The sequence below is a fragment of the Silurus aristotelis genome (assembly GCF_946808225.1).
Source record: "Silurus aristotelis genome assembly, chromosome: 2".
In the NCBI taxonomy this organism is placed as follows: domain Eukaryota; kingdom Metazoa; phylum Chordata; class Actinopteri; order Siluriformes; family Siluridae; genus Silurus; species Silurus aristotelis.
The window spans coordinates 32255182-32266935 of record NC_139575.1 but is presented as its reverse complement, the minus strand read 5'-3'; the positions used below and the strand labels follow the sequence as shown (position 1 = coordinate 32266935).

The 11754-nt window shown below is 38.9% G+C and overlaps 2 protein-coding genes across 2 annotated transcripts in view; one reads left to right on the top strand and one right to left on the bottom strand.

Annotated features, from left to right (window-relative positions):
* Positions 1–5534: 5534 nt before the first annotated feature.
* LOC310721998 (uncharacterized protein) overlaps positions 5535–11754 on the bottom strand; it is a 119891-nt gene continuing 113671 nt past the window's right edge. The window contains exon 2 of the mRNA XM_083534287.1: positions 5535–6578. Within this exon, the coding sequence (XP_083390413.1) occupies positions 5874–6578 (705 nt within the window). The 3' untranslated portion in view covers positions 5535–5873. The remainder of the gene's footprint in view (positions 6579–11754) is intronic.
* On the top strand, positions 7480–11543 carry tmem182b (transmembrane protein 182b). Its single transcript, XM_083560293.1, has 5 exons — positions 7480–7784; positions 9152–9275; positions 9392–9487; positions 9678–9815; positions 10345–11543. Exons 1-5 carry the CDS (start codon positions 7626–7628, stop codon positions 10626–10628), a joined length of 801 nt encoding a protein of 266 aa, XP_083416419.1. The 5' UTR covers positions 7480–7625; the 3' UTR covers positions 10629–11543.

Here is an 11754-nt window from a genome sequence, read left to right as displayed (position 1 = left end):
TCAACCCAACTATTCAATTCAATTCAATTCATTTTTATTTGTATAGCGCTTTTAACAATGAACATTTCTCAAAGCAGCTTTACACAGATAATGCGGTGATTAAAAATGAATATGTTCTTTATGAGTAAGTTTGTCCCTGATGAGCAAGCCGGTGGCGACTGGCGACTGTGGCAAGGAAAAACTCCCCGAGATGGCATAAGGAAGAAACCTCGAGAGGAACCAGACTCAAGAGGGAACCCATCCTCATCTGGGTTACACCGAATGTCTATTTGTGGCAGGTATACAATGTTGTGGGGTGCAGTGATGATGATCAAAAGCGAAGTGTATTTCTGAGTCAGTGTAGGAGACTGTTGACATCAACTACAGTCCAATCCATCCTCAAAGCTCCCGTTCTTACAAAAACTACCTGCATGTCTTCCCCCACCACATCCATAAACTGCCTCCGTGGCCTTCCTCTTTTCCTCCTTCCTGGTGGCTCCATCCTCAGGATTCTCCTCCTGATATACCCCATGTCCCTCCTCTGCACATGTCCAAACATCTCAATCTCGCCTCCCTCACCTTGTCTCCAAAACGTCCTACATGTGCTATCCCTCTAATAAACATATTTTTAATCGTGTCCATCCTCATAACTCCCAACATCTCAACATCTTCAGTTCTGCTACCTCCAGCTCCACCTCCTGTCTTTTACTCAATGCCACTGTCTCTAATCCATACAACATCGCAGGTCTCACCACAGTCCTATAAACTTTCCCTTTCACTTTTCCAGATAATCTTCTATCACAAATCACTCCTGCCACTCTTCTCTACCCACTCCACCCTGCCTGCACTATTTTCTTTACTTCTCTAGCACACTCTCCTTTACTTCAAATGTGAAAAAAAAAATTTAATAAATAAATAAAATTCATCCCAAAAGTGATAAGGTTGAGGTCAATGCTCTAATGCAGGCCATGAAAGATCTTCCAGTTCAAACCATGTAAAGCATATCTACATGAAGCTGGCTTTGTGTACATGGGCATTGTCATGCTCTAACGGGTTTAGATCTCCTACTTCAGGTGAAGGGAACCAAAATAACTCAGATACAATTGCATGCATCCAACTTTGCGGTAACAGTATGTGGAAGAACAACATATGACTGGAAATGTCAGGTGTCCCAACACTCATTGTTATATTTAAATTCCATTTTATATAATTTTGTTGCATTTCCTTTTGAATCAATTGAAATTACTGCTATACTGAACAAAATTATAAACACAACACTTTTGTTTTTGCCGCATTTTAGAGTAGCTTTTTATTGTGGCCAGCCTAACACACACCTGTGCAATAATCATGCAATAATAATAATAATCATGCAATAATCATATTTAATCACACTGTCTGCCACACCTGTTAGTGGATGGATTATCTCAGCAAAGAAGAAGTGCTCACTAAAACAGATTTAGACAGCTTTGTGAAGAATATTTAAGAGAAAGAGGCCTTTTGTGTGCATAGAAAAAGTCCTATATCTTTGAGTTCAGCTCATTAAAAATGTCAAAAACAAAAGTGTTGCAATTATAATTTTGGTTAATAAAATTGCTGTCATCTTCGCAAAGTTGTTTTGCAAATAAAAGTTGTGAGACATGCTTAGTGACTGTACTCCAGTTCACATCACAGCTTATGGTTATACAAGGTTTCGCTTGACTCCACAGCAGTGTGTGAAGCTTGACTGAGCTGCATTTGCATGTGTCAGTTCCCAAAGATTATCTCTGATCACCACAGATCATGTGTTTATTTTTTTCCTACTTAAATACATACAGTACACTATACAGCTAAACGTTTTTGATTATTACTTTCAGGTATTTCACACGCAACAATTGCTAACAGATGTATAAAAATTAAGTTTCCAGTCATAGAATTTTATAGACAAACTCTGGCAATATAATGTACTGATTTATAAAAAGAAAGAATTCAGTAACTTCAAGAATGACCCTGTTCTAGAATGTCACCTTTTTTTTTTCGCCTGCTAGATCTGCCCTGGCTAAAAAAATGGAAGTGTCTAGGAGCAACAACAGCACACAACAGAAATCAACCACAAAAATGATCAGAGCAAGGGCACTAAGTGAAGTGTATAACACACAATACTCACCTGGACTCTGCTGTATCACTAACTACAGAGTTCCAAACTTTCTCTGAGAGCCACATCATGACAAGAATTGTGCAATGGGAGCTTTGCAGAATAGGTTTTCATAGCCGTGCCTAACACTATTATCACTGTCACTATGCACATATCCGAGGCTCTTTGTTTGAGTGATGTACTGTTAATGCTCGTTGGAGGCCGTGTATTTCAGGCCTTCCCTGGTGTCCTACCTCAGTCAATCCACCTCTTAAAACGATTATCATCATGACTCCACAGCTATAGAAACCACCAATATTATACAGAAATGCAGTATAACAGAGCACTGCATCACAGACAGGAATCTTAGGTTTTAAAAGGTAAATTAAGCTCATATAACTCTATATAGTTATTGGTCACATGATCTATTCTATTCTATTCTATTCTATTCTATTCTATTCTATTCTATTGGTCTTTAGAAAAATCTTCCTTCTTCATGTAATACATCCTGATATATAATTAACATGCTCACTTTTGGAAGGTGTAGCCTTTCTAACTCTTGGGACTGTTGGAACATGCATTAGCTCTGTTTTCCCAGAAAATATTTTGCAACACTACTTCTGCTTACATTTTCTCACTTCTACATATCACGTCTATCATAACTTTTCTTATATTAAATAGCATTCTGTTAACAGTCTATCAGATAATATAATATCTATTATATATGATATAGATTATCTATAGTATAATAGTATAATAATACTATACAATGTATTAACTTGATAGTAATCTCTTTTTCTTTTGTAATGTAAAATACTGCTATCTGCACTATTATGCACTCTCACACTTTATCTATATTACTGATCTGTCATATACTCTGTATATCGTGTTCTTATTTAATCTGTATAGTCACGTATAATCTATATTGTCTTGTAAAGTCTAAGAGGGAACCAAATTTGTTGTGTGTCAACACACTTGGCCAATAAACCCCATTCTGATTCTTATTCTGATATGTTATATCAAATATGAATAGCTTTCAGCCTTATGAATTTTGTCAACCAAACAAAAAAAAACAGACCAAACCAACCAAAAAACTTAGTTTGAGTTTGGACTCTGCTGCCACCTTGTGATCATTGCTTGTAGGTGTCCATACGATAATTTTTATTACACGTAAAAAAATCTTTGTTGGGGCATTTTGCTAGTAATTAGAAAATTATTCAAAGTGTTTAAATCCCAGTATCACCAAACTGCTATTGTCGTGGTGTTAATCAAGACCTTAAAACCCTGTTTCAGTTAAGTTGCATTGAATAAAAGCATTACCAAATGACTCAAAATTATAAAGGGAAAAATAGGTTGAATATAAAAGGCTTTCGTTTAGTTGTATTGCTCAACATTAGAAATAATCCTATATATATTTTTTAATTATGATTGGATAATATATATTCGTATGTGCTTGATGCATTGACATGAATTTATGCTCTTGTCAATACAAATAAGAAATTTTCCACCTTCAATATCTTCAGCATCTATTGTATAGCAGTTTATTACTGCAAACTAACCATGCTTAATTTTCTAAAATAAAATAATTTAAATAATTAAAAAAAAAAAAAATTTTGCAGGGAAATTTGTTTAATATTAATATAATACCTATTCTACATGTATGCACCAAACAATGCACAATGCAATGCAAAACTCATAATTAATTTATTTTAAAATGTAAGATGTGCATTAATTTTTTTGTTAATGAACACTGGTTAAATTTTATATATGCATTTCATTTTGACAAGTGGCTCAGTGGTTTACGCTATGAGATACTAAATGCTGACACTAGTGTACAGTGCCCATTGTACAAGTGTACAGTGCTTTATCATGTATTGCAAAATGGTTGCTCAGACTATATTGCACAGTAGAGAAATTTAGTTGCATCAGATCCTCACATTGGTGATCCCAGTATACAAAATTATAATTGTGTTTTTTTTTAAATACATTTTTAATTAATATCATAAATGCTCTGTAATTCACTATGTGTCAGAACAACCATCGATAAGAAATGTTATCTTTCAAAGGCCACTGAACACACAAACAGTCATGAGCCTTGATGAACATTCTTAATCTTTATTACAGTATCACTGTAATCAATGTGAGCATCTGATGCAACTTATTTTTCTTCTGTGCAACATAGACTGAGCAACACTTTTGCATTACCTGCTGAAAAACTTTTGTACTATCATTTTTCATATCATATTTGGAATATTTTTTATTCACCACAGATGAGACCCAAGTAATTTACTCATTTGAAACTTTCAGTAATTACTATAGCTACTCCAACTACCTGCATGTTTCTGGACCTTTACAGGAAACACATGCAAACATCATTAATACACACAAAACATGCAAGAAAGCTGATCTCATAAAGAGACCCTAGAATCCTGAAAACATTATTTTCTTAAAAAAAATGCTTATGCAATATATTTAAAATGGCTTTACATGCATCTGAAGATCACCATCTGGCTCCCTGAGTCATATCTGCTTATCATAGGCCTGATCGTGTTCGGCATCATTCTGCATCCTTCAAATGTGAGATTTGTGGTGGGCACCCTGCAGAACAGAACAGGAATAGGTTTGGGTGCCATCTGTCTCTTAGATTCAGGTGTCTGGGGAGCAGCATTTTTGGGGGAGTTTAGCTTGCTGATGACGGTTTCTAACATAAAAAGCACTACAATAATGTTAAACAGTAATGTGTTACATTGTTTGTACCGTATTTTTATTTGTGCCACATGACTATTGAATTCTCAAATTTGATTGGTTAAGAGCTCTAACAGTAGCCAGATCCTTGGCACTTTTTAATGAGCATTTTAATATCAAATGTAAAATCAAATGTATGCCTGCTCATTCATGCAATTATCCAGCCAGCAAATCATTTCCTTGAATTTTGACACAGATATGTTTCTAGTTTACACAGAATGGCGAATGAATACCATTAAAACATTCACTGAGTGGCATTTCTGAGTGGCACACCAGTTTGGGGTAAAAAATACCACTGGCCATGCCAGGGGCAAACTCCAGGAGAGACGGGACCACAGAAAAATCTTGTAGGTCCCGACCCTTTTAAGGGAGGAGATTGTTAGGAGAAAGGCGGTCTAAGGGCCACATCAGCCAAGGGCTCAGAGGGGGGCTCAGTTAGAGCCACCAGCACAACGGCCAAGTCCTACACAGGCACTATGGGTTGTGTCCCGGGCCTCAGCCTCCGGGTGTCACTTAAAAAGCGTGTCATTAGGGTGTTTTCCCAGTGACTTCCCCCTGCCTGTGAGAGGACATCCCTCCTGGGAGCAATTTCCCAAGGAGGTCCCTTGAGGAGGAACAGCAGTTCCGTAAACCAAGGTCTTCCCGGCCACTAAGGTGCCACCAGGAGGAGACGAGCTCCCTACTGGCGGATTCTCTTCACAACTCCCGGGAGCAGCGCTATAGGGGGAAATGCGTACAGACATAGCCAGTGCCAGTGCCAAAAACACAGCCATCATCTCAAATAGGGGAGGCCAAGTGGGATCACACTGGCCACTGCTGCCATGAGACCAAGCCGCCTCTGGAACTGCCTCACAGTCAGTGACTGGCCTACTTTTACTCTCTTGACTGCAGTGAGGATGACATTAATCCGGGCAGGAGACAATTGTGCCCGCAACACAGTCGAGTCCCACACTACGCTCAAGAAGCGGGTTCTCTGTAGTGAAGAAAGCACACTCTTCTTTGCGTTTAGTCTTAACCCCAATTCCTTAATGTGGGCACGTTAATGCACTTGGTGAAGGTGCGGTGTGAGAGTGCTAGGCCGAACGGGAGGACCCAATATTGATATGCTTCGCCTATGAAAGCAAACCTCAGGAACCTCCTGTGAGAAGGAAGAATGGCTATGTGGAAATAGGCATTTCTTAGATCTATCGTGACAAACCAGTCCTTGGACTTGATCTTTGACACAATTTCCTTGAGAGTGAGCATCTTGAACCTGAGCCTCTTGAGTGAGCGGTTTAAAGAGCGTAGATCTAGAATCGGCCGCATTCCCCCATCCTTCTTCGGAACAACGAATTAATGGCTGTAGTAGCCTGACCATCTGACTAAGGGAGGGACCACCTCGATGGCCCCTTTCCTTAGGAGGGTGCGCACTTCCTGTTCCAGAACCAGTTTGTGTCCCACCATTGCAGGACACAACCCGTTTAACCGGGGCGGAGGGGACCCAAACTGAATCAAGTATCCCTTCTCTAATGTGCGCAGGACCCACCAAGATACATCTAGCAAACCTTCCCAAGCTGCCAGGAAATCTCTTAGGGGAACCAACTTCTCTAAGAATTTTTGACAGGGTGAGCAATAGATGCCTTTCTGTGGCTACTAAGGCTGACATGGAGTGACCGACGGCCTGCTCCATTTCCTTGGTGGCTCTAAAGGTTAGGTCGGCAGCGCAACGTAACTCCTTGATGTCGTCAGCCCCAGAGTTAAAGCCCTCGCCACAACTCTCACAGCAGAATGGCCTGATATGGCTGCAACACACCCATAGTGTGGAGGCAGCCCGCCGGCTTGACCTGCTGCTGTCCTTCCAACTAAGGCCGAAGTGGCTCCCAACGGCTTAGTAGGCAACACCCTTGGAGGAAGAGATCCGGGGCTCCGTGTCACACAAGCCAGAAGAAAGGCCCGTCGCAGCAAGAGCTTTCCCCAGGGAACGGAAGCTTGGCCCAGCAGGGAAGGTTGGAGAGGACTCATCCATCTGCATGCCTTCTGCTAGGTCGGCCTGCGAGCACCATGACCTTCGGCGCCGCTTCGCCTCATCGAGAGTGGGGCCTGAGCTGCAACGGAGATCACTCTCCTCAAAAAGTGATCTCTCCGGAAGCGGAGCATGCGCATAGCCATATGGCTACACCACACACAATTGTCTCTCGGAGAGACCCGATTGAGCATGCTCCACTCCCAAACAAACAACACAAAGCTCATGTGACGTCATGACTGCCTATTGGCCAGATTTTACACGTGATTCAGACCGTGAACAATGCGAGGCATTCCCAAAGCGTTTTCAACGCAGCTCAAGTTTCTAAAAGGGAACATGACATTTAACAGGAACAGTTGGTCTTTATAGATTAACCTGAATCATTCACTTATTATTCAGTAAAAACAGCATCAGAAAAAAGTCCCAGAATTCACATGAACTCTTCTAACAGAAAATAACTATTAATATTACCTAATGGGGTAAAACTAAGAATGTGCCACACTCTAAAATGATTGCCATTACCTCATCTCTAGCACCCAGTATCCTTATATAGCCCCATATGTCACGTGTGTTTATTACTTACTTTCTTTAGTTGTTATTTTTGACTTTTAAACTGGGGGGGGATTATGACTGGCATGCAACAAATGCACCAAAAATAAAAAGGAGGGTAACATGGGAAACTTTATCACAAGCTGTCATGCACTCTGGAGCCATGAGAGATGGACAGACAAACAGATGTTGTAAAGCAGACAGAAGTCTATCTACAGTAGGTGTCTGAGTTCTTTCGTTATGCGGTTAGTGGTTCTCCAGTTAATGGCTGGCTTCTATGGAAGTCTGGGCTCTTTGTTTTTTCTGCTTTCTCTTGGTACAGACTACTGGCTTTTATCCTTGGAGTCTTGTGATCCACAGGACAAGAACGTAGAAAGAGAAAGGAGAGGTATAAGAAAGGTAAGAACAGAGTGGCTGCATGATTTTTCATAGAACAAAGCAGTATATCAGTGAAAGAGACTAAACTATATATATAGACAGAGAGAGCCGAGAGAGCATATAAAGCTGGGGAATTTGAAAGTAGAGAGATCCTTGAACAGCTGTGTGTGTGCGTGTGTGTGTGCGTGTGTGTGCGTGTGTGTGTGTGTGTGTGTGTGTTGCTGTTATTAGACTAAAGATGAGTCTCCTTGATATCATTGCAGAACCTGCCTTGAAACAATATATCTGATTTTTACTGTACTGCGACACTGACTTGATCACGATCATTAAGAGCTTCTTAGTCAATAGAGTTAAATATACTTTGGGCTTGAATTACTATGAATAACAACAATCACATTGTAAAATACACTGATCAGGCATAACATTATGACATCATAACATTATGACCTGTGAACTGAGTAACACTGAATATCTATTCATCATGGCACCTGTTAGTGGATGGGATATATTAGGCAGCAAGTGAACATTTTGTCCCTTAAGTTGATGTGTTAAAAGCAGGAAAAACAGGCAAGGGTAAGGATTTGCGCGAGTTTGACACGGGCCAAACTGTAATGACTAGACAACTGGGTCTGAGCATCTCCACAACTGCAGCTCTTGTAGGATTTTCTCAGTCTGCAGTGGTCACTATCTATTAAAAGTGGTCCAAGAAAGTAACAGCGGTGGCCCAGCGACAGGGTCACGGGAGGCTAAGGCTCATTGATGCACTTGGGAAGCGAAGGTTGGCCTGTGTGGGCCGATCCAACAGACGAGCTCGTGTAGCTCAAATTACTGAAGAAGTTCCTGATTGCAGGAAGTTGCTGGTACAGCAAACCTGTTCGAGCATGACAATGTCCTATTGCACAAAGATGAGAATATGGTTTACATGGGTTTCAGTGGAAGATCTCTGCTGTCACGCCATTAAGCTCTGACCTCAACCCTATTGAAAACCATTGGAACACTGACTGCGCCTCAGGCCTCCCTACATCAGTACCTGACTTTAGTAACACTCCTATGGCTGAATGAGCACAAATCTTCAGAGGCACTCCTCAAAATCTAGTGGAACATCTTCCTAGAAGAGTTCAGGTTATTATAACAAGAAATGATTGAAATTGAATGTTTAAAAAACAAGACATTTTATGGTCACGTGTACACAAACCTTTTCCATATAGTGTATATTTATATATAGATTTTCAGAAACTACATATTTGTGTTAGAAAATAGCTAAAAAAACCTAAAAAAAAATAGTTAAACTGTGTAATTCATTCGTGTACGTAATTGTGTGCTTAATATTAACAAAAGAAATGCAGATTATGGTTACATATTACTGTTGTCTGTTTAAAAATTTAAAGGATGGACTAAAAGAAGACCCACATGGTACGAAAAGCGCAGTTTTGTCCTACCATGAAGGCATTTTTTGGAAATGCTACTACAGAACAGGCAGAGAAGAGGAGAGCATAATGGATTTTTGGATCAGTAGGTCACCATATTAGGAATCTAAACCTTATGTAACAATACAATCATACTTAAACTGTCTGCATGAAAAGTTTATGAACTGTTCATTTTGAATGCTGTATGTTTTTTTTTAACAGCCAACCAACCATCAGAGAAGACTTGCATGCCTGTCTACCTTTCCCATGATCCTCCATCTGAGAAAAGAAGTGCTTCAAACCCAGATACAACTACATGTAAAAATTTCTCTAATCTGTATTTCTAAAGCTGTATACTGTATGAGTAGTCCAGGAGCATGCAAGATTTCATGAATTTATAATAAAATAAATAGTGTACTGGAAAACATTTTATTGATCTATTTTAACCTCCAAAGCACTGATATATATCTATAAAATATTCACATTTAGAGATAATCTGTTTTTCCAGTGCATAGGACTTTCTGGTGTATTATGTCTATCCTGGGATTTACAATGGTTATGATTGGTGCGTTTGTTACCATCTGCGGCATCCCAGGAGCCAACCGGCGTCTTTATGAAGCTGGAGGTGCTCTTTTCATAACTGGTGGTAAATACAGTTCTTCTTTGGTTAGCATTTCTGCTGTTTTGCAATCTTTTCTTCTTCGTCAGTTTCTTTCTTACACAATATGCAGGATTGTGGATCCAATATGTTATTTAGTTTTCCTTTCAGATATATTTGCATTCACATGTTGTACAAATATACCATAATGTTTATCATGGCATATAGTTATTCCTTTCACATTCTGAGCTGATTACAATCAACTTTTACACTAGAATGGCAATCCTTTAATTTAATTTAACCTATGAAGGTGCACATGAGGTGACATGGAAGACAGAACTGATATTCTTTACAAATTTACTCAAACAGTAAGAAAGCATTAATCTGGTCACATGACACGGAAAAGCATGCTAAAATATAGTATGGTATTACTGCAATGTAAAAAATTAGCACATACAAATAACAGCAAATAATACAAGCATGTATCATTTAAATTTCACTTTTGCAACCTTTTCATCTCTTACGAATTTGTCTAAAATACAGATTAAATATCTAAAACTTCTATCCATGTTTTTAGGATTCTTGCTTTCGGTCGTGGTGGTGACATTTGCAATATGGGTGCAAGTCTCAGGCTCTCTGGAGCGTTCCATCCTACAGCGCAGGTCCTCCATGTGCCCAGACCTCCACCTCAATTTGTACTATGGGCCATCTTTCATGTTGGCACCACCTGCCTCCTTCTTCAGCGTCCTCTGTGGCATCTGCCTTCTGCTCACCCAGACTGCCTCAAGAGTAAAGTCAGCAAATGCAGCAAAACAACCCCCGTCTGTACAAAATGATTGGGAAACTGCCATACTGGAATAACAAAATAGGCAATTTGCTGAGCAGAAAGGACAATTACGCTTGATGCACTTACTGATATGCACATTTAAGTGAAATTTCATTAACAAATGACTGATGTTATACTTGTGAGTAACTCTCTGTATAAGGACATATAGACAGTTGTGTCGTTTTGGTTCAGATTAATGGAGAAGTCTGGATAACAGAATAGAACAACCACAAGCAAAAGTGGAGCACAAGGTTGCACCTAAAAAGCCTTTATTGGTTATAACAAGCTACCACTGGGGTGCAGTATTGCTTTAGTATTGCAACATTAGAAAAAACATTTTGAATAATTTCTATTACGATTCATTCCAAAAAAAGGAAGCAAATATGCTTAGTTTTTATAGCCAGTAAAAATCTGATTGCGAGTAACAAATGTATACAATCGTAGTTAGAGATAAAACTGGCACATCTATACATTAAATCAGTTCATGTGATTTAACACATACCTGATATAATTTTTATATTCATGCTGACTAAGCACCATAAATAATCTTTGTGTTGATTCAAATTTTTGTGTTTTTTTTCTTTTATTGAAATTGTCATGCAGCAATACTTTAATGACCTCATGGGCAATCAATCGTTTCTACTATATTACTTATACTACAGTATTCTAATTTTTACAGTAAAACCTTAATCTAAACTGTTAATATAAAAAAAAAACTACAATGTATTTAATTTTATTTAGACCTGAATAAAGAACAGTGTTCTGGAAAAAAAAAAAAGCAAAATGTCACTTTTTGTGGTTAGCAAATTAGTCTCACTCTATAAAATTCTTTCTAGAGCTAGAACAGTTTTATATGTGTTTGTATGTGTGGTGAGAAATCTGGATATCCCATGAACTGAGACTATTCAGCAAACACACAAATCTATAATAAATGTATCACTGTCCATCTACTCCCATGTATTCCTTTGCATTGGGTGGCTAGTTAAAGTCGAATAGTAAATGACAATGAACTATTTCAGCTGTCCAATACATTTAGTCAACATGATTTTATTAATTGCACAACTTTGCTAAAGGCCATTCAAAACATACAGTAGACTTTTGTATTTATGGGTGTTTTAGATTCATTCAATTATTCCAAAGGTACAGCTAAAGTGACTTGTG

Excerpts from the sequence above, each read along its gene's own strand:
- tmem182b (XM_083560293.1), top strand. The coding sequence starts at position 7,626 with ATGCGGTTAGTGGTTCTCCAGTTAATGGCTGGCTTCTATGGAAGTCTG. Across the intron at positions 7,785-9,151 it reads AAAGGAGAGGTATAAGAAAG|GATGGACTAAAAGAAGACCC; the intron begins GTAAGAACAGAG and ends AAAAATTTAAAG. Across the intron at positions 9,488-9,677 it reads AAACCCAGATACAACTACAT|TGCATAGGACTTTCTGGTGT; the intron begins GTAAAAATTTCT and ends CTGTTTTTCCAG.